This window comes from Typopeltis vanoorti, chromosome 5 (genome assembly GCF_054136105.1).
Source record: "Typopeltis vanoorti isolate ZY-2024b chromosome 5, IOZ_Tvanoo_1.0, whole genome shotgun sequence".
Classification (NCBI taxonomy): Eukaryota; Metazoa; Arthropoda; class Arachnida; order Uropygi; family Thelyphonidae; genus Typopeltis; species Typopeltis vanoorti.
The window spans coordinates 115,154,875-115,179,364 of NC_143553.1; the positions used below are offsets into that span (position 1 = coordinate 115,154,875).

Here is a 24,490-nt window from a genome sequence, read left to right on the forward strand (position 1 = left end):
AATTAGTGGCAAAATCATATTAACAATGAGGATATTAGAAGCAAAGTTGACATTGTTAGCATTCAGGAATGTGTGAACCCAATGAAAGACCAAGATGTTGGATTGATACAGTAAGAGATTCCTCACAGACCAAAATATAAGATCTGACAATATTCGAGTCCACTTGAAATAGTTACAAACATGTAACTATTTCAAGTCACTTAAACCTCACTCAATGGGATTCGGACCTGCAGTCTGTTGTGTTGGAGAGTGGATACACTAAGCATTCAGCCAACTAGGCCAGCCTGTCTTCTGTTTTATCGAGTTTCAGGCTGCGTGTAATTTTAAATGATATAATTAATACATTTAAAATCACATTAATTAATTTTAGGACTGAGATATATTAATGCTTCACAGTTTTGAAGTGTATTAATTTATTAAATCTGTATAAACAAAATATACTACAATAGTTATTTATAGAAATTAATGAGTAGATGTATTGTTGGAAGCAGGAGGAGACCATGAAATGTGTTTAAGGTAGGTGAGAATGCTTCTGAGAAAAGTGTCATTATGAAACAGATTAACTGCTTACATCACAGTTAAGATGAATTTTCAGGGAAGTTTTTTTATTTTTATTTATTTTTATTTTTTAATACTTATTTTAATGTACACTAGTGGCCAAAATTGTGGAAACCTTTTGGAAAAAGTGTATTTCTGAGGTTTGATGGCTCATAACACCACTTTTTTTTTTCAGTAATACCATAGAATTATATATCATTGGAAAGATAATTTAATCAAGAATGTAATGTAATAACGTTTATGAAGGATTTTTTATTAGAACAACAGCTATAAAGAAGAAAAGTGACACACACAGAAAAAACGAGATATACAAAAATTCTCACAATGTGAGTTAATACTTAGTTGGGTAACCTTTAGTGTTAATTACAGCCTTATAACACCTTCCCATAGAGTGAACCAAGTTTTTTAGTTCTGCAGCTGTTATAATTGTGAAACCAAGATTGAATTATTGCTTTTATTAATTGGGTTTTATTGGTGGGTTGCTTCTGACTAACAAGTTTCTTGTGATTACGTGATTATATCATTCAGTCTTATGTCGCAAGTATCCTTAAAACAACAAGTTTCTTTAGTCGGCTCCATAGATTTTCAATTGGTTTAAGGCTTGGGCTATTCACAGGCCATTCCAGCAGTGGAATATGATTATCTTGAAGCCACTTTTTGGACACAGCAGCAACATGATGTGGAGCTGAATCCTGCTGAAATATAAATGCTTCATTATCTTGGAAAAGATCATGTGCAGAAGGCTTCAGTTTGGGCTCAAGTATTTCATTTATGTATTTTTGAGCATTTATATTCCCATTAATCATGCAAATTCTGCCCACATCTTTTGAATTCATACAACCCCAGATCGTAACACTAAGTGGGTGTTTCACTGTAGGTGTAATGCAATCAGGATGCAAATCTTCTCTGATTCTTCTTCTCCTTATGTGTTTTATGCCATCACTATCAAACAGGGAGATTTTGGTCTCATCACTCCAAATAACACTGTCCCATTGTTCCACTGTCCTGTTAACACGGGTTTTAGCCCAGTTTAATCTTTTCAACCTTTGCTTGAGAGATAAAAATGGCTTTTTTCGTTGAATTCTAGCATTTAGACCAAATTCCTGCAGTCTGCGCCGAACAGTCCTTGCACTCAACTTCAATTTTGGCCACTAATGTATATACCAATAAAATATAAATACTAAATAACCATGTTCTGTGAAAAACACTAAGACATACAGAGGTGCAAAGATGGATTCTGATAAAAGAACATTGCAATTGGAGCTAAGAAATGCAATCTTATGGCTTATTGTTGTCACTCTTATCAAAACCACATTGAGCAGTGGTAATATTGCGATATTTTAACCAGAGAGAATTGTTCAGACAATATGAAAGAAGGGGTAGAGACAGTGGTGAGCTATGGAAATTTTAACAAAGGGCTCGCATCGTCGAGAAAAAAAAAAAAAAAAAAAAAAAAAACATAAACGTAAAAACCTCTGAAGGCTATCATTTTTAAACAAATATTTCATCATCTAAACATGAAATATTTGCACAAATCAACTGTGTTAATTTATCTTACATAAGAAAAACATTTTTTAACTATCAAAATATAATAAGAATGAAATCTTTTATAAAAGATTTGATTGGCTACTGGTTTTACCATATGATTGGCTACCAGAAGGGAGAAGAGTAAAGATAGCACATGTACTTATATTTTCAAACTTGGGCACATTCATTATAGAGGTGTTGAAACAATAATTCCAAATAATCTATACACTGCCAAATAGACTAATTTTTTTAGGTTACCGTATGAGTTTGTCGCTTAATGTTTCAAAAAAAATTTTTTTTGGAAAAAATAAAAAAGTAAACAAGAATAACAAGGGGCTCGCAAATTTGAGAAAAATTTAACAAAGGGCTCACGCAAGCCCCTTATAGCTCACTACTGAGTAGAGACTACATGGACTAAATGTTTCCATTGAGCAGAGCATAAGAAATATTTAGAATTTTTTATGCTCTCAGTTCTGGTAGAATAAATTTTCATAGGCAAAATATATGGAAGAGCACCTGATAAACTCCTTAGTATGACTGCTTTTTATGATAATAGTGAAGCCAAAGTAGTGAATACTTTTTAAAAGATACAAGTGTTTGTATGACATTACCTTTTCTATATAATCAGTTAATTGATTTTGTGATGATCAAAAGGCAGCTTTACAAGGACTGGGGACTAAAGTAAACTAATAATTTTAGTGTTTAATCTGGATTATGTGGACTGTTTGGCCTTATTTAGTCCCTAGAAATAAAAAAGTAACCTTTTTTATCAGTGCAATTGATACTGGGGGTCACCTAGCTTTGATTATCAATGTTAATAAATCTAAGCTATTGAAAACAGGTGATAAATATGATCTCCCCCTCTCTCTCTCTTTCTCAGTTCAGTTATTTTGATGTGCGTGCATGTGTGTAACTGATATTAGTGAGACTAAGAATAAAGTTGATAGATGATTAAAATGGCTTCTGGAGTGTCCAGAAACTAGTGGAAAATTTGGAAACAGTTGAATAGTACTAAGAATAAAACTTGAAATTTATAGTACTCCGGTTCTCTGTTGTACATTGTGGAGCTGAGACTTGAACATCGTGTATGAGTGATGGGATACTTGGTGATTAGGATCAATGGTGTGGAGCATCTTGGAAATGTGATGGCTTGACTTTGTGAATAATGATGAGATACAACAGAAAAATTATCAGCTGCCCCTTACTACTATCTTGTGCACAGTGATTTTGGCCATTTTTCACAATGCAGTACATTCATGTGATCGTTAAGATCATGTCAAGTGGTCCAAAAGTGTAAGTCTTGGTTGAAAGAGTGGAAGTTTTTTCCAGTGAACCAGCAGAAAACACACTTGATTAACAAAACACATAATATAGTATCCTTGTTGCTTTAGCTGTAATACCAGCCAACCTAACTGAAATTCAAGTGAAATATGTTCTAATCGGATAAATTTTATTTTTCTACTTGCCTGTGATGTTGCAGTTGTACTGTTAAAAACTAAAAATGAGTTTTTAATATTTAAAAAATAATGAAGTAAAATTTTGATAATTAATTTAATTTTAAATAATAAAAATATAATCTAGGTATTTTTCATGTGAATCCTACTCGTAAGATGGGCGGAATTTGCAATCTCTGGACTATATTATAGCTAAAGTACTGTGGGGTGGTCTGATCATTAGATTGTCAAAAAACCTTGCTCTAAAGACAAAACATGGAGCTTTTTCAAGCTATTTGGTCTCTAGTAAGCAGGGCATGATCTCAAACTAGCAATGAAATTCATTTCACAATTAAAGGCATTCAAAAAACATCATGCCACACAGGATTCAAACTGACATCCTGTTGGTTGGAGAGCAGATATACTATCTAATCTGCTAACCAGGTCAGCTGTAATAGAATTATTTTATTTATTTTTTATCTCATTTTTATATTCTCCAGAGGAAGTAAACAGAACTCTTTTCAGCCATAATTGGTAGTTGAGTTCACCTAATGTCAGTTGGCAGACCTGCAGGTGATGAGATTAAGGCAGACAACTGCTACCAGTTCCTATCTCTAATTGGGAATTCTTGTCTAAAATGAAGTCTTGGTTGAAATTTTCTGCATTGTGGAAATAAAAACCTTACTTATCTGTGTCAGAGACTTCTTGACTCAAACTGGCTGAAAAAAAAAAAGTTTCTTTAGTTGGCAACTAGAATCTGAATTAAACATATAATAGTTTTTCTTCTACTGTTTTAGTGTTATGCAGCCTATTATTATTATTATCAGATCTCAAAGGAGTCAAGGCTCATCATGGGGGGTCCACACTTTCATACAAAAAGATCATTAAGCCATGACTTAAATCCATTCATAGTTTCTGCACTTATATCACTATTAGGCAATGTATTCTCTTCACAAACTACTCTCCATGCAAAGAACTGGCCCTTCACACTTGTTCAAACTCTCTTTACAGCTTGATGGCTCCCTGTTCTACCCTTGTCTCCTTCTATTTTATTAAAAATCTCCTCTGCATTAATCTAGTAACAACTCCTCACTAACTTGCACATTTTAATCACATACTCTCTTCTTCTTCTTCTATTTACAAAGCTCTGCAAATTGCATTCTCTCAATCTATTTCACATTTCATAGACCACCCAACACTGATTTAGCAAATCTTCTTTGGACTCTCTCTAATATATTTGCATCCCCATTGAAAACCAGGAGACCAGATCTGTGCACAGTAATCCATATACAGTCTAATCATGGCTCTTGTACAAGGGAACTATAAAACCTTTTGCTTCTGCATGTCCAGGTCCTTCTAATCATTTGCCTTAACCCATTGTGATGTTCTCAGCAATTTTAATTATTTGATGTTTAAGTAATTTGACCCCTAAATTTCAAGTCTTATCACTTCCAGATCTCTCATTTCTTCTACCTCCTTCAAAATTTCCCTATTAATTATATATTCCATTTACTAGATCAGCATAATAGGAGTGACTGAAACAAAAAAGGCAAAAACTGGTGAGATCTTTCCGAGCAATAAATACAAAATGTTATATTCAGGCAATAACAATCAAGAAAAAGGAGTAGCCATAGTATTCAACACTTAATATAAGGCTAATCTTGAATGGCAGGCAGTCTCAAATAGAGTGATGTGGGCAAATATTAGCTCTGCCAGGTTGACAGGAAAAAAATCCAGGGGAAGACCAAGATATAGGGAACTGGACAATGAGACTTATTTGTGCCTATGGTCCCACAGAAGGTTCTATTAAGGTAGAAGTGGAGGAATTTTTTGAGGCTTTAGAGAAAGCAACTGACACAATAAAAAAGGAAAAGTTGGTCCTAGTTGCTGATCTAAATAACAGAGTAGGAAATGATTGTCAGACATACAAAAATATATTGGGAAAATTTGAAGAAAAGTGCAAAGCAAATAATAATGGCAAATACTTGTTGGATTTCTGCTCAAGACATGGACTGGTTATTACTAACACCATGTTCCAACATAAAAATGTGCACAAATTCACATGGAGAGAAGAGGCAAGGAATAAGAAAAGTCTCGACCCTGTTATTATTGATAGTGATGTTTTCTCCCTGGTGCAGGACACCCGAGTGTACAGAGGATTTGAAATTGGAAGTGATCACCATTTAGTCTTGAGCAGGATAAAATTGAATATCATACTGAAAACAAGAACATGTAAGAAAGTTTTAAAGTGAATAAAAGTTGAGCAGCTCTCATCTGAGAGCTGCTCAACTCTCATCTATTGAAGAAGTATTCACAAACATTATTGAAGAAAAAATGAAAGAGTTTGAGAACAGGAACCAAACCTTGGAGATTCAGTGACAAGTCCTGAAGAACACACTGATTAATTCAGCCAGAGAGGCATGTGGTGAGCTTGTCTGCAAGGATAGAAAAGAACTTGACATTGTCAGCATCCAGAATGCGTTGGCAGAGCTGCTAATCTCAGGTCGTATGGTCAAATTAAACAGAATGGGAGAGGAAAGATTTGCAAAACAAGTGTTCTTTGCCAGGTGGACAGGAAAAAGATACAGAGGAAGACCAAGAGAACTACGTGCTTACCTAAAGGGTGCACGTGTTTAGATTCCGGCTACTTTTACTTAATCGGATTATCTTATCTCCCAGCAATTTGTAAGTACTTGCACAAAAGCAGCAGGTTTAAGAATTTAAGCAATTTACAATATTTCACCTTATAACATAAAGTAGTGAAAAAATATCCTCAATTTAGTAATACTTTGGTAAATTACAAGAATTTAGTAAGCCCAATATATCAATATGTGATTCAAAATGTAAACCCATTAAGTCTGTAGGAAACGTTAATTAACTTAATTTTAGTTTCATTCAGAACTTAACACTCCTATTGGCCTCTGTTACATATTGCCTAAGATAGTTATCTGTTAATAATTCAGATTCGTTCTACTTATTCCTTGATCTATCTCTTCATTCCAATAGATATTGCCATGATTAAAATCATCCAAACCAATTTTTCTATACATTTTTTGTCTCTACCTTCCACATTCCACTGGTTCACTATTCGGTGAATCAGTTTAAAGATAAGTGTGAAAGGCATTGGGTCAGTAATTTTAGCATGGGGCACATGCAATGAGTCTATGGAATCCTCTGGTTTTCCTGTGCAGTAGTAGTAATAAAAAAAATTCTCAGTTGGTCTCTGATTCACAGTTTTAATTAGATGTTGATGATCTCCTCTAGGAATGGCATATCCTTAAAGGATATAAAGAAAAAAAATTAAGTTTCTTTGTCACTTGTCCTTCATTAGCAAAGTTTTAGCCAATTCAAACAGCGTCATTATTTTCTTTTATTATATTCTACTAAGGGGCTCCGCCCCCTGATGCCTACGGCACCCAACCTTCCCGAGTTCCTGACTGGTAGGCCAGTTCTCCTTGAATTTTGAAGACTCGACACTCAGAGTAGCCACTGAGTTTCAAAACGTTTCAAATAACTTGAAAAAAAACATGACACAAAAACGTTACAAAAAAGGGCTTATAATTTTATACTATAGAGTAGATTAATTATTCTCAAAAAGGGTTCTTTGTAAATTTTTGATGCATTTGTGCCAAACTCAAGCATTGCAGCAGTTACTCTTTTACAAGTGTCAGTAGGGACAAAATTCAACATGATGTAACTCCATTCTAAGTTGAATATTATCACTCCACCATTTTTTCAACGGTGATACTCGCCAGGGCACAGCTTGCCAAATTTAATATGCTAAATCCAATAATAATAAGAGCAAAAAAAACTTTCAAAAAAGTTCTCCTCCTCCATCACTTTCTTAGCATACTCCTCTACAAGCCTCACATTCAACAAAATTAGGCACATAATTTTTTTTCTTGTAATTCTAATGGTCAACACAGACTAATATAAAGAGGGAGGAGGCTTGCTGGTGTGGAGGGTTCCTCTACAGCCACTTCAACCGGTCCGGTTGTCAGCTGGTTTTGACCAAATATGGAATATAGTTTTAGTGCTGCTGAAAGTTCCTTGAGAATTTTATCCAATGAGAGAAAGTGGGACAGGGGTTACATTCTTCATAGACACACACTTTGCAGTTTACAACCATTTCAGTCACATTTAGAATCCAGTGATTTCTTCTTATTATTATTACGGGCAACTCGAAGGAGTCCTTAGGCTCATCGAGGGAAGCCCTAAACATCATGTCAAGAACTATTTAGCATTTGCGCAGTGTCTATCATACTTTGTTTGAACTTATTCACAGTCATGCCACAACAGAGACTGGCTGCTTATTTCACCTCATTCACCACTCTCCAAGTAAAAAACCTAGTTCTAACACCCTTGCTAACTCAACTCTTGTTCAGTTTCCATGTATGGCTCCTAGTTCTCCCACCACCAGCCAGCTTATTTAGCTTATGTTTCTTTGAGAATTACGGCACAATCAAGCAAAAAAGGCTGTGAACTTAGGGACAGGTGCATCCTATCCAGATTGTTTACATTGTTCACCTGATTCTGATCAAATTCAGAAGTAGAGCAGGGGAACTGTCGGAGATTCCTATGCAGACATTTCTGCAAATTTCAGCAGTCAACAATTCTCATAACAAACATTTGAGTGGTGCAATTGCATAAGGTCCCCTGACAGCTTCTGTACAGTTATGCTAACATGGAGAATAGGGTTGTAAAGAAGACAGAAGGAAGGGAAATATTGCAGATCCTGTGCTACAGACTGCATTATTCAATTAATGTTGACCATTATTTCTTGACTCTAAACAGAATGCTATTATTAGGTATTGATGGTTATTCATTATACTGCTTTATGGTATAAACAACATTAGAAGAACAAGAAGAAAAATTAATTTATTTAGTTACTACACAGTTTTGCCATAAATACTGTTGCAACTTCTACACAGGTGCTGCAACCAGATTTGCACGAGCCTAGTTCTGTTAGTGACTCTGTGTTCAGCCAACATTCACATGTTTATCACATGCAATGGAGAAATTATGAATACCATAATTTCTCCATTGCTGCAATAGCATACTAGAAGACTGGAATGCATCCACCTGTTATTTTCAACATATTAAAAACACTCTGGATCAGTAGAATGTTTATGTATTGGACTATTATAGATACACCATTATAGATACACAAGACATATCTCACCATTAAAGAACAGATTGACCACACTGTGTTAGGATGCAACAGTCTGTGAGGACTGAAGGCACATTGCCACCATAATCCTGTAAGAATGCAGAAAGTGAAGTCACAAGAGATGAACATTTAACAGGAACTATATCACATGCACTAACTGATGACTCAGTGAGACTAGAAACTTGCACATAAAATTCGGCCCATGTGTGCATAAAATGTTTTTCATGCGCACATGGGCTGACAAAATTTAAAGAGAATATTGTTTGGTTTTTTAACTGAAAATCAGTTAGGCAGTCTTATATGCATGTAGCATTCCTTTCTATTATTTATTTTTTTTTACCTTCCCCAGAAACTCCAGTTTCAACTTTCGAAAACTGGCAAAACGCCCCATTAACAAACAAATACTATATTGTGTGGTGTGAGGTGGATCAAATACATAGTGTCTAATAATCATGTATTACTGATGCAGAAACAAGTGCTTCAGAAGAACAAAATATTAGATATGACCATATACAGTATTCAGAGCAGGAATTTGTTGTGATCCACTTCTTCATCCCTTTCCATATTTCAGGTTTCTGATTGTATTTCCGATTGAAATGTACTCGTGATCGCATTCCTCTACGATATATTATATCATACTTGTTATTTCCATTTAATAATTTTTCATAGCAAGTACTCCAGACATCAGAAGATTCTTTAGTTTGCACATCATTGATATTACTTACAATCACTGTTCTAATTTCTAAATTTCATATTAGCTTTTAATGGCTTACCGGTATATTGGTTGAGTGGACAGTATACCCAATCTCCAACCACTAGTGCCTAATAATCATTCATATGATTGTACTATGAATTTCATCACCTGGAATGAAACCACTACCCTATTTACTGGAGGTTTCAAGTGGCTTGAAAAAGTTGTGTTTATCATCTTGAGCAGTTTCTGGTTTATCTGAATCATAGCTACAGGTATACATACCACTGTACTATAGGTTTACAATCTTTTGTGGGCAAGATTCACAAAAAATCATGCTTCAGCTGCTACTCTTACTAATCCCTAAACACATGGAACCAAGAAATAAATATTCACTGCATAAAACACATTTATTGATGCCTAAATATGCTTATTATCATTAAACATCAAATGTTGAGAGTGTGGACTAATGAAAGAAGAATCTGCTTAACCAAAGAAAATAATACAAGAATACCTAGTGTTTATGAACCAGAATTTGAAATTATATAAAAAGATAAATACTAAAAGAGATAAGCAAAAAATAAGCAAGGAAAGTATACACTGGTAGAAAATATTCAAGAGAAATATAATCAGGAGTACATATCAATACTTGAAGCAGAAAAAGTCATCAGAAACTTAAAATGTGGAAAGACAGTTGGAATAAATGATATTCAATTATGGAGGTATAATAGTTACACATACTACATAATTCAGAATGCTTGAAGAGAATTCCAGATCGTTGGAGAAGAGATTCTCATAATATCACACTGCATAAATTGAAATAAAGCAGAATGTGAAAATTGAAAAGGAATTTCTCTAATGAGTGTTCCAGGTAAGATTGGAGTTCTGGGGTAAGGAGAATGGATGTCAATTTAATGTGACAAAATGTAAGGTTATGCATTTTGGGGTGAAAAGATTAGCAGCAGTATACCACATTGGTGGAACTGTACTCCAAGAGATTGATGAGGCCAGGGACTTGGGAGTGTTGGTGGATAGGGAGATGAAGTTTAGGGGACACATTGCAAAAGTAGCTAAATCAGCTCATCAACTCACTTGGTTGTTGAAAAATACCTTGACGAGCAGAGACAAGCAAGTTATTGTACCTTTGTATCGAGCCCTGATAAGACCTCATCTTGACTACTGTGCCCAGATTTGGTCACCTCGGTTCCTTCTCGATGGGGAGGAGGTGGAGAGGATCCAGAGGCGAGTGACTAAGATGATAGCAGGTCTATGGAATGAACCATATGAGAACAGGTTGAAGATTTGTGGGTTGCAGAAACTAGTTGATAGGCGGAAAAGGGGAGATATGATTGAGACATTCAAATTGCTAAAAGGATTCTATAGGATTAATTCAGAGGATATTTTTGAGATCAGGACTGGTGGTGGGAGAACTAGGGGACACCTATGGAAGCTGGGCAAGGGTGTTAGAGCTGGGTTCTTTACTTTTAGAGTGGTAAATGAGTGGAATAAGCTGCCAGAGTCTGTTGTGGGTGCTATGACATTGAGCGAGTTCAAGGCAGGGTATGATAGATACTGTGAGAATGTCGAATAGTTGTGTGGACATGATGTTTAGGGCCTTCCTCGATGAGTCTAAGGACTCCCTGGAGTAGCCCGAAATAATAATAATAATATTGACTAGTGTCGACATTTTCAACCTATCCTCTCATCTAAATTTCACAATTCCAATATCGCTATCTTTACATTCTCTTCAATGTATCTAAATCACTATGGAAATCAGGAGACCAGATCTATGCACAATAATCTAGGTGAGGTTGTACCAAAGTCTTCTGAAACTGGCAAAAATTACTTCCTGATCCTCACAGGTCAATTGATTTCAGCACTGCAATTATCTTTTCAACCTCTCCACTAAAGCTCTAAGATTCACACCTGTGTAATCTTCCTCATGCTAAGACCCAAATTATACAGCAAGTTCCAGCAGAACGTTTATTTTAGCATTCCCAAACTCCAAAACTTGAGGGTTTCCTATCATGTAACATTTTTATGAAAGTCTTTCTTTCTTGAGTTATGTTTATTATGGCTTTATCATGGTACTCTGATTTTCAAATATATGTTCAGTTTTTTTTTCTGATATTTGGTTTGCTGATTCACCCAAAGTAGAATATTTGGTTTTTTGAGATTGAAAGATTCAGTTTAAAAACTGCTTTGAAAATACAAGGTCCATATGAAAATTAACATGTGTAACTTTTTATAATATCTAACTGACAAATTAAAAGTCACAAAACTGCAATAGTACATCAGTAGCGAGTGTGGGAAAGAAGAAATTTGTTGACTTTTTGGAATAGTTGAAGATTATAGTCTTTGGGGGAAACAGAGCGAGCGAGACCATTCCAGAAAAAGGTAGATTTCTAGATGATAAAAAGAAGTGAGCTTCAGAAGTTTGAATATTTAATGGTAAATATATGTTGACCAGCAGCTTGTGCTGTTTGTAGTTGTTGGAAGTTTTTCCACTTGGTTATTCTATAAATTAAAGATGCCAAGAAATTATATTCTTGGTTTAATCCTTTATAAAAGTGTAAGCAAACAAAGTTTGCACCTGAAGTGGCATCAACTTAGAGTATAACCAAGTGGTTATACTCTAAATTTCCAACAACTATCTCTAATCCAGAGTATTTTAATAATAGGCACGACACCTTTTGGTTACCAATATACGGAAATATAACTTCTGCATTATTTCAACCTTGGTATCATCTCGGGGTCTGGCTGCCACTGATGAGACCTCAATAAAGGTTGAGACCGGTCTGGGTAGTGCCCCTTCCCATAATGCATAGCATTATACATGTCCGTAAGGATACATGCTTTGCATTATGGGATACCAAGGCAAGTGATGTGAAGTCATAAGCTTCTATATACAAGTTTCCCAGTCCTGAAAATACTTCAGGTGCAAACTTTGTTTGCATACACTTGGATAAAGGATTAAACCAAGAATGTAATTTTTTGGTATCTTTAATTTATAGCTGCTGTTTTTAGTTTTGGAAATCATTTGAAGGAATGAGTGTGGCAATTTATCTGAGCACTGACCATGAAAGCACCTGAAGAAGAGGCATAAGGTAGAAAATGAACGTCTGTGAAAGAGGAACTGAATTGATTTTGTGAAGGGTGAGGCATCAGTTAATCTGGTTGCACACTTCCAAATACAACAAGCAGTGGTAGTGAGGCTGTGAGTGTACCATCCCAAATGTGTGAGCAATATTACATATTTGGGCAGATTTGTGATTTTGATAGTTGTTATATAGATGAGTAATATTTAGAAAACTTTGGAATGCTGCAGAAGTTATGGCCAGAAGTGCAAGTCCAGGAAGAGAAATCAATTCATGTTTTGATATTCGAGTGTTATCAAAAACAAAGGGAAGTGATGTGAGATCTTTATTGATGGAAATTATACAGGATTGTGTTTTAGAAGTGTTTAAGTTCACAAGGTTATATCCTCATAGTGAGAAGATCAAGATTTAAGGTGTTATGGAAGATCGTGATGCTTTTAAGGCCACTAAAAGTTTTTCCACCTGAGAGGGATGTGTGGAGTGTATTCTCATTAGCATAGATATGGACAGAATTTGAAGTCAGTGAGAACATGTTATTTATGTACAGGAGGAAGAGTGAGTGAAAGTACAGAGCCCTGGGAGTACTTCTGCATTGATAGCAAAAATGAGGAGAGGAAAAACATCTGCTGACACATGGTGAGCTATCAGAAAGGAAGTTGGTTTTTCAGTTTCAAAAGGTTATAATTAAATAAATACCTTAGAAATGTGGAGAGTAACCACATTAGTTTCTGTAAACCTTTCCATGGCTTGAGTCTCAAGAGGTAGTAGGTGAGGAATGTAAGAAAATAGCTGCGGGTCAAAAGTGACAGAATCCATTTTTTTTAAAATAACGAAACCTGTGGTGCGATCATAATTAAAAGAAACACGCATATTAACCACAGTGAAAATTATTTAATTGTAAATATTTCATCCTAAGTATCTTAGGACATCATCAGTACAGTAGTTTCAAACAATAATAGGAATAACATACAGTTAATGATTACAATAGAATCTCATTAAACGTGCATAACGTGTTAAAAAAAAAAAATTAATTATTTAACACAATTTTATATGACAATTTCCCATACTCTAGGAATAGTAAGAACGTCGTTGCAGTTTAAGTTTGGTCTGTGTAGTAGGGCTTCAGCACTCTCTTTGTATAAACGTTCATGTTTATATAAAGATCTAAACTTTTACATAGATCTTTATATAAACATGAACGTTTATACAAAAAAAGTTCTGAAGTCTTACTACACAGACCAAACTTAAACTGCAACAACGTTCTTACTATTCCTAAAGTATGGGAAATTGTCATACAAAATTGTGTTAAATAATTTTTTTTTTCTTTTTTTTTTTTAACACATTATGCACGTTTAATGAGATTCTATTGTAATTATGCGCCCTAACTGTATGTTATTCCTATTATTGTTTTAAACTACTGTCCTGATGATGTCCTAAAATACTTAGGATGAAATGTTTACAATTAAATAATTTTCACTGTGGTTAATACATGTTTCTTTTAATTAGAATCGATATTGTTAGTTACTTGTTAGCTAGTAAGCTTCCAGTTGGTGTAGAATTAGCTGTTAAAGACCATCTCCATAGTTCTTGAGAGAATGGAATTAAGCAATTGTATGTTAGATTGTCCTCTGACTTATCAACTTTCTCAGAAATGGAGACTGAATATAAGCTTATTTCCATGCTGTAGGGGAGATGCTAGTCAATATGAAACATTGGGATGAATATTAATTCCAGAGAATGTTTTTTTTTTTTTTTTAAGCATGATGTGAGGTATGCCATCAGGGTTAAATATCTTGTTCATGTCCAAGTTATTCAAGATTCTTCTAATTTCTTTCTGGCAGAACACTGGAGGTGGCATGGGGTGAATAGTTCATGGTAGAGTTGTAGGTACTTTGTCATGTCAACAAATCAGGAATTTGAAGTGAAGAATGATGCCAGTAGATCAGCCTTGTCTTTAGGCGATTTTATGATAGTACTATGTGAGAGCTGTTGAAGTATGGGTGAGCAGAAATTGCACCCATAGGATTTGGGTAGGGACTATAAGGCTCGACTGCCACCATTAGAATAGAAGGCGAGCTTGTGGCATTTGGCTATTGCAAAATCTTATTTAGATTTATTAATGGTTTTTCATTTGCTGTGAACTGCCATTGAATCCATGATTTTCTGAAATGTTGTCATGAACTGTCTGGGAACACTTCTTGGAGAACCAAGACTTGAATACTAGTTGAGAAATTTGGGGGGAATGAAGGCTTGCTTTTCAGTTAGAATTATATCTGCTGTTCGGTTAGAGCAGGTGTTTGGATCATGAGAACTGAAGTGATATGAAGGAAAATGATGACAGAGTATTCTATATCCTGTAACAATGCCTCACACTCATGATATCTTGTTCCTACATTCATCTTTTATTGCATAAATTAAAAAATGAAGGTTTGATATTTAGAAATCTCCTTGTTGAATGAATTAAAAAAAATGATGGCTTGTTATTTAAAATCCCCTTGTTAAATACCTCTTTATAATTGTGTTTCTTGTATCAATCTGAAGAAATATACAAAAGTTATGTACGAAACTAGTCATTAATTTATTAAATTGTTTTACCTTTGAACGTGGATTTTTGCCAGCCTTAATTTTAAAATATGGATACTGCATGCCACAGGAATATAAACTGCAGGCTGATTAGAAGTCATGGAGGTTGACCCATTTGACACTCCTGTAATGGCATAAGACTAAGAATGGCTGGGTGTAGGTTGGTCTGAATTGCAGGAAACTTTATCAGGTTGTGGTCTGAGTTACCAAGAGAACTACCATCTACAATGTGTCTAGAAGGGGAGCTTGTTAGAAATTGGTCATAGGTATTAAGATATTCAGAATTATTATTATATATAGTGCCTCTATGGAGTCAAAAGACTCATCGAGGGAGACCCAACATTGAAATACTAACTGTTATTCACACAATACCTGTCATACTTCCCTTTAAACTCATTCACAGATGAGCATTCACAACCACCTCTGGCAACGCATTTCACCCATTTACAACCCTCCAAGCAAAAAATCTAGTCCTAACACCCTTGTTAGGACAAGAGGAGGCACCATGGAGGCATCTAATATAATAATAATAATAATAATAACTTGACCACCCCAAACTAAACGCTCTTCAGACACACAAAAAACTGAGAAGAAAATGTCTGGAGACAATCACATAAGGTACATTTGTTAAGAGCAGTCCTCTATAGCGACACCACTGAACTGTTCTCAACAATTGTGTGCAGTACTTACGGTGTAAGTACTGCACACAATTTTGTCCATTTTGCCATTAAAGTCGTTCGATTAAAACCAAATTACGATGAATTCACATTTTAATAGAGATCTTAAATTAATTGTATGAAATTCTATCAAGCCAAGCCTGCAATTATCAGTTCGAATCGTTCTGCCATTTTCCCCGATAAACACGGTCCAATTATCACAAAACAACAACTCTTGAGCTTAAAACTGAAAATCACTACTGTATATGAATAAATATATGTCTCGGTTCGAATGTCCTGATAATAACTGGTGTTACTATATAAAAATTCTATTACAAAACTCCGTTTATTTTTTTATTCTCGTTTACTATTATATTTTATTTCTCGTTGGCTATTATATACTGTAGTTTTGCCGAATCGTATAGCCTCAAACAGTCCGACTGAAACCAGCATTGAAATGACAACATATTTTAAAAGAATTCCAATATAAATTTCATTAAACTACATACGTAATTAATAATATCAATCTAAATCCTTCCGTCAATAAAAACTGATCCACTTATAAATCTTGTGCACATTCTAAGTCCCAAATTATAATAAATTCCATTGACCACGAGCTGAGTTAATGCAATATCATTCTGACAGATGCCCCTTTTCAGTTTCCGCACCTTTGTGTTACCGCAAAATGGCCAAAAAAAAAAAAATTATGGAGTTTGAATACTGAACTTCAAGAAAGTTTATCTAGCCAGAAATCCCAGAATAACTTACGTACGGAACAACGAATTTAACATGCCCTCACGCATTTTGCCGTGCCATAACGCGCACACTTGGATGTTTACTGAAGTAGCATCGATTAATAAGCTCTTTGAATACAGTCACTATATCGCAGGATAATTCTTGCTAAACGATAGAAAAATCTAAAACAGAGACAACTGAAAACTCAACTCTGAACAATGTTAAACTGTACTGTATGTTCTTGAGAGAAATTTGCCAGATGGATATTATTATTATATGATGACACCTCCAGGGAGTCCAAAGACTAATCGAGTGCGAGTGTGCCAACAGCATCAAATGATTGACACCCCCTTTCCAACTACTAACCGTGCGCAAACTTGATATTCTAGTCAAAATGCAGCCGGAAACTCGTTCTCTCCCTCCCTTCCTGCACTGGTTTTAAAAACGTTATTAGTATCAATCCTATAAAACCCTTTTAATAATTTATTTGCCTCCATCATATCTCTGAAGCCCACAAACCTTCAATCTATCCTCATAGGAGACATCCCACAGGACTGCAACAATTTTCATAACCCGCCTCTGAATCCTCTCCACCATTTCCACTTCACCAAGAAATCCAGGTGGCCAGATCTGTGCACAGTAGTCCAAATGAGGTCTTATTAATGCCTTATAAAGTGGGACAATCACTTCCTTATCCCTACTTGTCAGTGTGTTCTTCAATAACCATGTAATTTGATGTGAAGTTTTGGCAACCTTTGCAATATGCCCTCGAAACTTAAGTTCTCTGTCCACAATAACTTCCAAGTTCCTAGCCTCATCAACTTCTTGCAGTTTAGTTCCATTAAATAGTAAACAGCATGTGATCTCATCCTTCCGAAGTGCATCACCTTACACTTGCCACATTAAACTGGCAACCATTTAGTTTAGCCCAAACCGTCAGCCTATTTAAGTCATCCTACCTAAATCATCTAAATTAACTATCGCTCTTCCCAGTTTTGCATCATCAGCAAACAAGTGGATATCAGAATTTCGTGGCATTGTAGTTTGACCACTGTGTAAACATAAGCAGCGAAATAAGAGTTGATTTTGTCTTAGAATTTTTTGCATTCTTATGGCTTTCCTAAGTCAAATATTCTTAGGAATCCTTACAAAAATATGACTTACGGTATCTTGAGAGACATTACAAATTAAAAATATTTCCAATTGATTTTGATCATTATTGACCTAATAAAAAATAGGATTTGGTTGTTAACAGAATCCCATAAAATAATCTGATTTTGCTATCTGATTTTGCCAAGACACTCCTTTCCCAGAAATCTGTTTTGTCTAAGACTGGCTCCGTCTTTGTGTATAATCTTAATTCGTGAGATTTTTACCAACTAAAACAAAGTGTGATGTTTGTCTTGTATTTTTCCATTAGATTAGATCGGTGCATCCTCAATGTTAAACCAGTGTAAGATCACCAGCTTACTGAGGCATGTTTTTATATCTCTGTTTATCATCAACAACTGATGGTTTATTAACATAAACCATCAAATATTTCTGAAAACGTTCATATAATCTTTCTTTTCAGACGATTGATATTACTTTTCTGAATAACTGTATGCCACTTTCAATTTCCACCAAGCTTTCCTATTGCATGTGTTAATTGCAAAGTTTATTTTGCCTTTTAGAAGCTTCTAAAAGGCAAAATAAACAATGCAATTAACATCATGCAAATAGGAACGCTTGGTGTAAATTAAAAGTGGTATACAGTGATTCAGAAAATTCTGTAAAAATCTATAAATTCAGAAAAGAATCATATTAATACGCTATACAATTACTGTATGCCAAATATTTTGCATTTCTGAGTAAAATAAAATTTGCTTTTTGAAGATGTAGTATTTTATTAATTGTAGCTGTTTTTTTTTTTTTTTTTTTTCGTGCTTAAATTCACAATAAACAGCGCATATAGGGTTTCTTTTCTTTTTCTTTTTTTTTTGTAAATAGTAGCCGAAATATGTACTAATAATTAATTTTTATCATTACTGTGGGTTAAATCATTTAGAGAGGGAAATTTTTTCGCATGAAGAATTTCCAAAATTCGATTTTTTTTTTTTCCCCTCAAAATCACCTTTGCTGTGTATTTTTTCTTTGCTTAATTTTTGTTATTAATATATCATCTACAGTATTGCGTGATTCGATTAATTTTAGTTATTTTCAGTTCACGTTTTTCCTTCGCGATTGAGCTCGCAGCAATTTGTAGATTATTTCATCGAGTCATTTTGGTAGAGCGTTGCGATTAGTGCCTATCGAAGACTCAGCTAGTCGAAATTTCCCTCTCGCGATTGATCGGGCGGTATGGCAGGTGGCCTTCTCCCATTCTGTGGCGACTGGAGGTAATCACTTGCTCCCTTCTCGCGTGTGTTCTCCATCGCTTTCGCCATCCACCTCCTTCCTTCGTACGCATAGAGCACACCCGCAGAATGGGACTGGCTACTTCCTGTCAGTTTAGTCGGTGAAGCTCCATGCATGGCGTCCTGCTGGGCATACAGTGACAGCCGGCTGGCCTGGTTCCATGCTCTCTTGTGTGTTACTAGGATTTTGGGAGTTGTATCTTATTTTTGATGGTGTGTGTGGCCATGCCACTGTCAATGTTTTACAAATACGATGTTTCCTCGTTTCAGCACCAAGAAAGGGACCTCCATTGGCCGCTCCGAAAGCTTCAGACAAAGGGTAAGTAGATTTCTTCCATATTCTTCGACTAGTGTATACGTGGGGATGTATGGATGAGTGTAGGTGATCTGAGAGGTACAGAAGTTACATGCTTACCTTATATAGTCGAGTTTTTGATCATCATACTGAACAGTTCATGATCGTGGACAATGTATCGTTTATATGATAGTTGTTAAAAGCATTTATTGCCTTTAATTATAATACTGATATATAAATAATAAATTGAATCTCAGACCTCGGTTTGTAGATTGCATTCGCTTACATTATGTAAAAGAGGAAGTGGATGAATTATGAATATCGATTTATTTATTCAAAAAATTTAAACTTATTATATGTTAGTATATGATGTAATTCATGTTTCATATTAAGAAAGGCTAAGGGAGTGTTTTTATATTATGTCTGTAAAGATGTCAATTGGTATATATTTTTATTAAAATGTATTTTATTTTCTCTTATTTGACTTCCTGTCAGCCATTGGGCAACGGGAAATTTGGGCGTGTTTTTCCGTAGTAACTAATCGCCTGAACATTGCGTTATATGGAAATAGAAATTTTCACTTCGATCAAATACGAATAAAATTAGAGAAAAAGCTGTCATGTTAGGTATTTGTTTAATGCTTCCAGTTTCCGACTACCATAGACAAATCTCCTCGAAAGTATTCCATGTCAAATATACAATCAAAACATTCAAAGTGCACAATTTTAGATTTACTCCTTTGAATCAGCAATGTTTTAAAATTGTTGTAAGATGCAAGATCGACAGCTTTAAAAAAAAAAAATATACGTTTCTTTTTATTAGCGGTATATGATCATTCGCATGCCTTTGCAGCTGTTTTAACGTGCTTCATCTCTGATTTGGCCTTTTCAACCGGCACGTAAATATTTTGAAAACATTGCAACTTTCTGGTTTTTGAAAGTGCTCTAATTTCAAAATAACAATTTAGACACTGTATAAATTCTATTTTTACATTAATATAACGATAAACTACTCTTAACTCCATTCCGCGAAAATATCCCTCTTTTACGCATTTGCAAGTTAGCACGCATAAAATTAGGAGAATTCCATTTTCGTGAAATGCATGACGTAGTTACTTAGTAGTTGTAAAGCAGTTGCCTCACTCTTTATAAAACATATATTAATTCTCTTTATACGATATCACTGCTGTTAATATTGTATTCTTCAATTCCGCATCAGAAATATGTAATTCTTTGCTCCTTGCTTGAAACACACCTGTCATCTTCAATGTTTTTGTACATCTAAAGTCGACGTGCGCTATTATCACTTCATACTTAATGATTTCAATAAGGGTTACTATTTTATAAGGTAGTGAAGAGAAAAGAAAAACTTGGTAGCTGTTTGTATGTCGTCAGCATGTGCTACACGGCCGAGTAGTTTAGCAAACCTTTGAAGCAGGAAACAGAGGTATCTTAGTGACGTAGATCTTAATCTTGTTAGTGGAACGTCAAAGAGAAGGGAGTAAACACAAGTGAATGGATATTAACGAACTTAGAACTGTTTTTATTGAAAAATACTAAAATTTCTATTTAAATATAATACAGTGATATATTGGTTCACTCTACATTAAAAATACCAGGATTTGCCTTATCCACACTTCAAAATATGTTTATATGTTAATTTTTACTATCCAGAACTCAGCATACTTAAATGAAAATGCAATGCAGTTTTTTTTTTTTTTTTTCCAAAAATAGTCAGTATATGAAATTTCAGTTATTATCGATATAAGGAGCTCTCCATACAACTTAAAAAAAAAAAAAAAAAAAACACCCACTCTTAATGTATGTGTCTTTTCTGCTTGGATGCCCACACAGTATGTATTCTTAAGTAGGACAGTTATCAGTTTTTGGAAAAGCATTATTTTTCGTTTGTGATTTCAACAACAATTACATTGCATAAAGGTGTGGTGTGAGAAAGGGAGAAAAGAAAGAACCTGTAAGGCAGGTAGTTGAGTAAGGTGCATGAATCAAAACTTTAATTGTAAGTGTCATGTGCAATAGTCTTGCTTTTAAAAGTAAGTTTTGGGACCACTATTTTATTGAAAGTTACAGGCAGATTTGATAAAATGTTTCACTTAATTTTAAGTTTTATATATATATATATATATATATATATATTACAATTTTAGTTTTCATCTTATATTTTATATTTAAGAAATTTCTGTGTATAATATCTTCAGATGCTCTTCAATATTGGCATTTTATGAAGGCTACTTCAAATTCAAAATAATCTTGAAAAGTTAATTATTGCAGTTATTCTACTATATATTGTTGTAAATCTTCAACTACAATATAATGTTGCATAATCAAATGTAAAACTGTTCGTTTTTGTAATTGTTCTTAAGAGATTGATTCTGAAACCTAAAATTTGAGAGCTGCTACAACTTACATAATTAGGAGTATTGCTTCTGAAATTTCTATTTGATAGAAATATCTTCACTTAATTACATATGCAACTGTCCAGTTTTGTTAAAATATCCATGATCGTTTTATGCATTATTTATTTTATTTATTTTTTTTTTTTTTAAATGGCATTTTAAATGTTTAAGTTTGAGAAACACTTAAAGATGTATGCCATTTTAGAATATTATCACTTTCAGCAAAATTGCTAATTATCTTTGTCAGCGATAAGAATTGGCTCGGACTAGTATTCTGATTCATTAACATACTTCAATCACACAGAATATATTATGAATATAGCTTCTCACCAAAACTGCACTCTGCAATATTTTATGTTATAAGTATTATTTTGTCATTTGCTGAAAATATTCCAGAAGTCATAACAAAACAATTTTGCTGTTTAATTTTCATGAATATTGTGCTGTGATTAACAGAAACAGATATTTGCTTGCAAAACATCATTAAATATGACACGGTACTCATGAAAATTAAGCAGCAAAACTGTTTTGTTTTTAAAATGTTATCAATTTAACATACTTAAAATATATCAGTAATCATTCATCAAAATTACTACTGAAACATTATACCTAAAAACAGGAATTATTACATTTTTTCCCCTTCTATTTATCACATATAACCTGGCTATAATTAATGCAGTAGATAGTTATCATCTGCCTCATTTGTGAAAGGCATATGGAATATGTTTGCCTTTTATATGATATGGTAACATCTGCAAATGCATTTTGATTTCTTGAAATTCTTAAAATTTCTCCTATTATAGATCAAAATCTGGAATAATAGGTTGATATATTCAGAATGTTCAGTGGCAAGCACTTGCCAAAATTACTACTGAAAAGTTTTATGTTATGTGAATTTTTTCGCCTAAAAATTTTCTCTTTTATTATTTTTGGCATTTGACACATAATGGTGTATGTTCTGCTTACAAAGTATAGTGATATTATTGTGACATGATAGTGACTTCTGATTCAGCATATTGTTTATACTCAACCATCTGTGTAGAATAATAATGAATTTGCCAACTTGCAAAGATGCCTCAAGCACTAATAAACGCTATTAGAGTTGGTTTGATGCAAAGGTTAAAAAATCCAACTGAAACAAAGGACAAAAAGAAAATTTGAAAACTATATAGTGGTAAATTCATAAATTTGAAGACTGCAATTTTTTTTTTTAAATTATAACACTGCTCATGTAAAGCACAAAAAAAAAAAAAAAAAAAAGGTTATAACTAGATACTATCTGAAAGTAACAGAAGTTTCATTTGCTGCATAACATTTTACATCCCATCAGTTTTAGAGTTAATATTTTAATACCTAGTATAAATTTTAATCAGATAATTATTTCTTGAAATATTGAATGCACAGTTTCTAATGATTATCACTGATATGAAACTATCGAAACTCCCCCCCCCCCCTCTCAGAATTAATACCTGTTCATCTGAGCAGTATAAGCTGTTATTTTGCAGTCTGTTTCAGTGCTTCCTATATTTATATGCATAAGATCATATATCTTAAATTGTTCCATGCTCTTACTTTTAATACCTAAGCTTTCTTTTTTCCTGTGTTGCTTTTGTAGCTATAATAAAAGGAAACTATCTATTCCTCGAAACTGTTCATTGCAAAATTGTGGTCATTGTTCTGGTTAATGCAATCTTCACATCTTTTTTCAGAGACTATCCAATAATCTTATTCGTCATTCACTACCCATTTCACTCAAAAGTACCAAACACTTCTTTTGTTTCAAATATCCATAACTTACAAATCCGTAACAGTACATTTCAAAATCTCTCCACAATTGACTGTTTTTTAGTACATCATGTATAGTAAACATTTAGCAGAAGTGTGTTATAATTCTAATTAGATACTTCTGCTGTAAATTTCTAGTCCTTTATCAGCTCTTTAAATGATTTCATCTAGAATTGTATCACTATTTACTTCTCAAATATATATACACAGACTTCATAGGACTCCCATCAGTGATTTTTCTTTCTTGTGAGATTCCACTAGCAATATTAACCTAAAGTTAGCTCACTAGTTACTAATAAGCATTAAACCAGAGAGTACTTATGCCTGTATTTTGACCTTATCATGGGCCTTTATCAGTCATTTTTAATAAATCTTTATCAACTGGGGGGCACTATGGGGAACTCAATTTTATTAAACTTATACAGGGCTTTCTGAAGGGAGAGGAAAGGAATGTCAATCTATATGCATACATTTAGTTCTTTCCAAACTTTTTAAACCATTTTGATATATAATTTCACCTTTATATCCACTCTTATGATCCCACAGTAGCATATGTTTGTACATACATGAGAGATCTACTGCTCCTAATCTTTTTATTTAATGACTGGTTACTTCTCTAGAGTTGTGAATATTGCTTACTTGTTGCATCTCTAACGAGCACTGTGGTGTGAATGTTTATGAATGTTTTGTAGGAGATAATGATTTACATCAGCCATTGTGAGGCTATCATCCTGCTTATCGGATCTGGATGATCTGGAAATGTGCTGGAATGGCTTAAGATATACTTGGTGAATAGGAAACTAAAGCTGTCCAATATATATATATATTCATAATAAATTTAATTTAATCCTTTATCCAAGTGTGAGCAAACAAAGTTTGCGCCTGAAAATATCTCCAGGACTGGGATAAGGTAGTACAACATGTGCAACTTGTAGCAAAGGTCGACCAAGCTAACATCACTCCTATCTCAGTATCTCACATAATGCAAAACACATCTCCTTGCAGATATGTATAATGTTATGCATTAAGGGAAGGGCCACTACCCAGAATAGTTTTGACCTTTATTGAGGTCTCTTCAGTGGGAGCCAGGCCCAGAAGTGGAGATACCAGGCAGAAGCAATTGCAAGGTCATCTTTACCTATAGGAG

General features: G+C 34.2%; 1 protein-coding gene across 1 annotated transcript in view; it reads left to right on the forward strand.

Moving 5' to 3' along the window:
- LOC150106740 (rho guanine nucleotide exchange factor 11-like) overlaps positions 1 to 24,490 on the forward strand; it is an 837,747-nt gene that overhangs the window by 457,282 nt on the left and 355,975 nt on the right. The window contains exon 24 of the mRNA XM_090393466.1: positions 19,118 to 19,166. Within this exon, the coding sequence (XP_090249592.1) occupies positions 19,118 to 19,166 (49 nt within the window). The remainder of the gene's footprint in view (positions 1 to 19,117; positions 19,167 to 24,490) is intronic.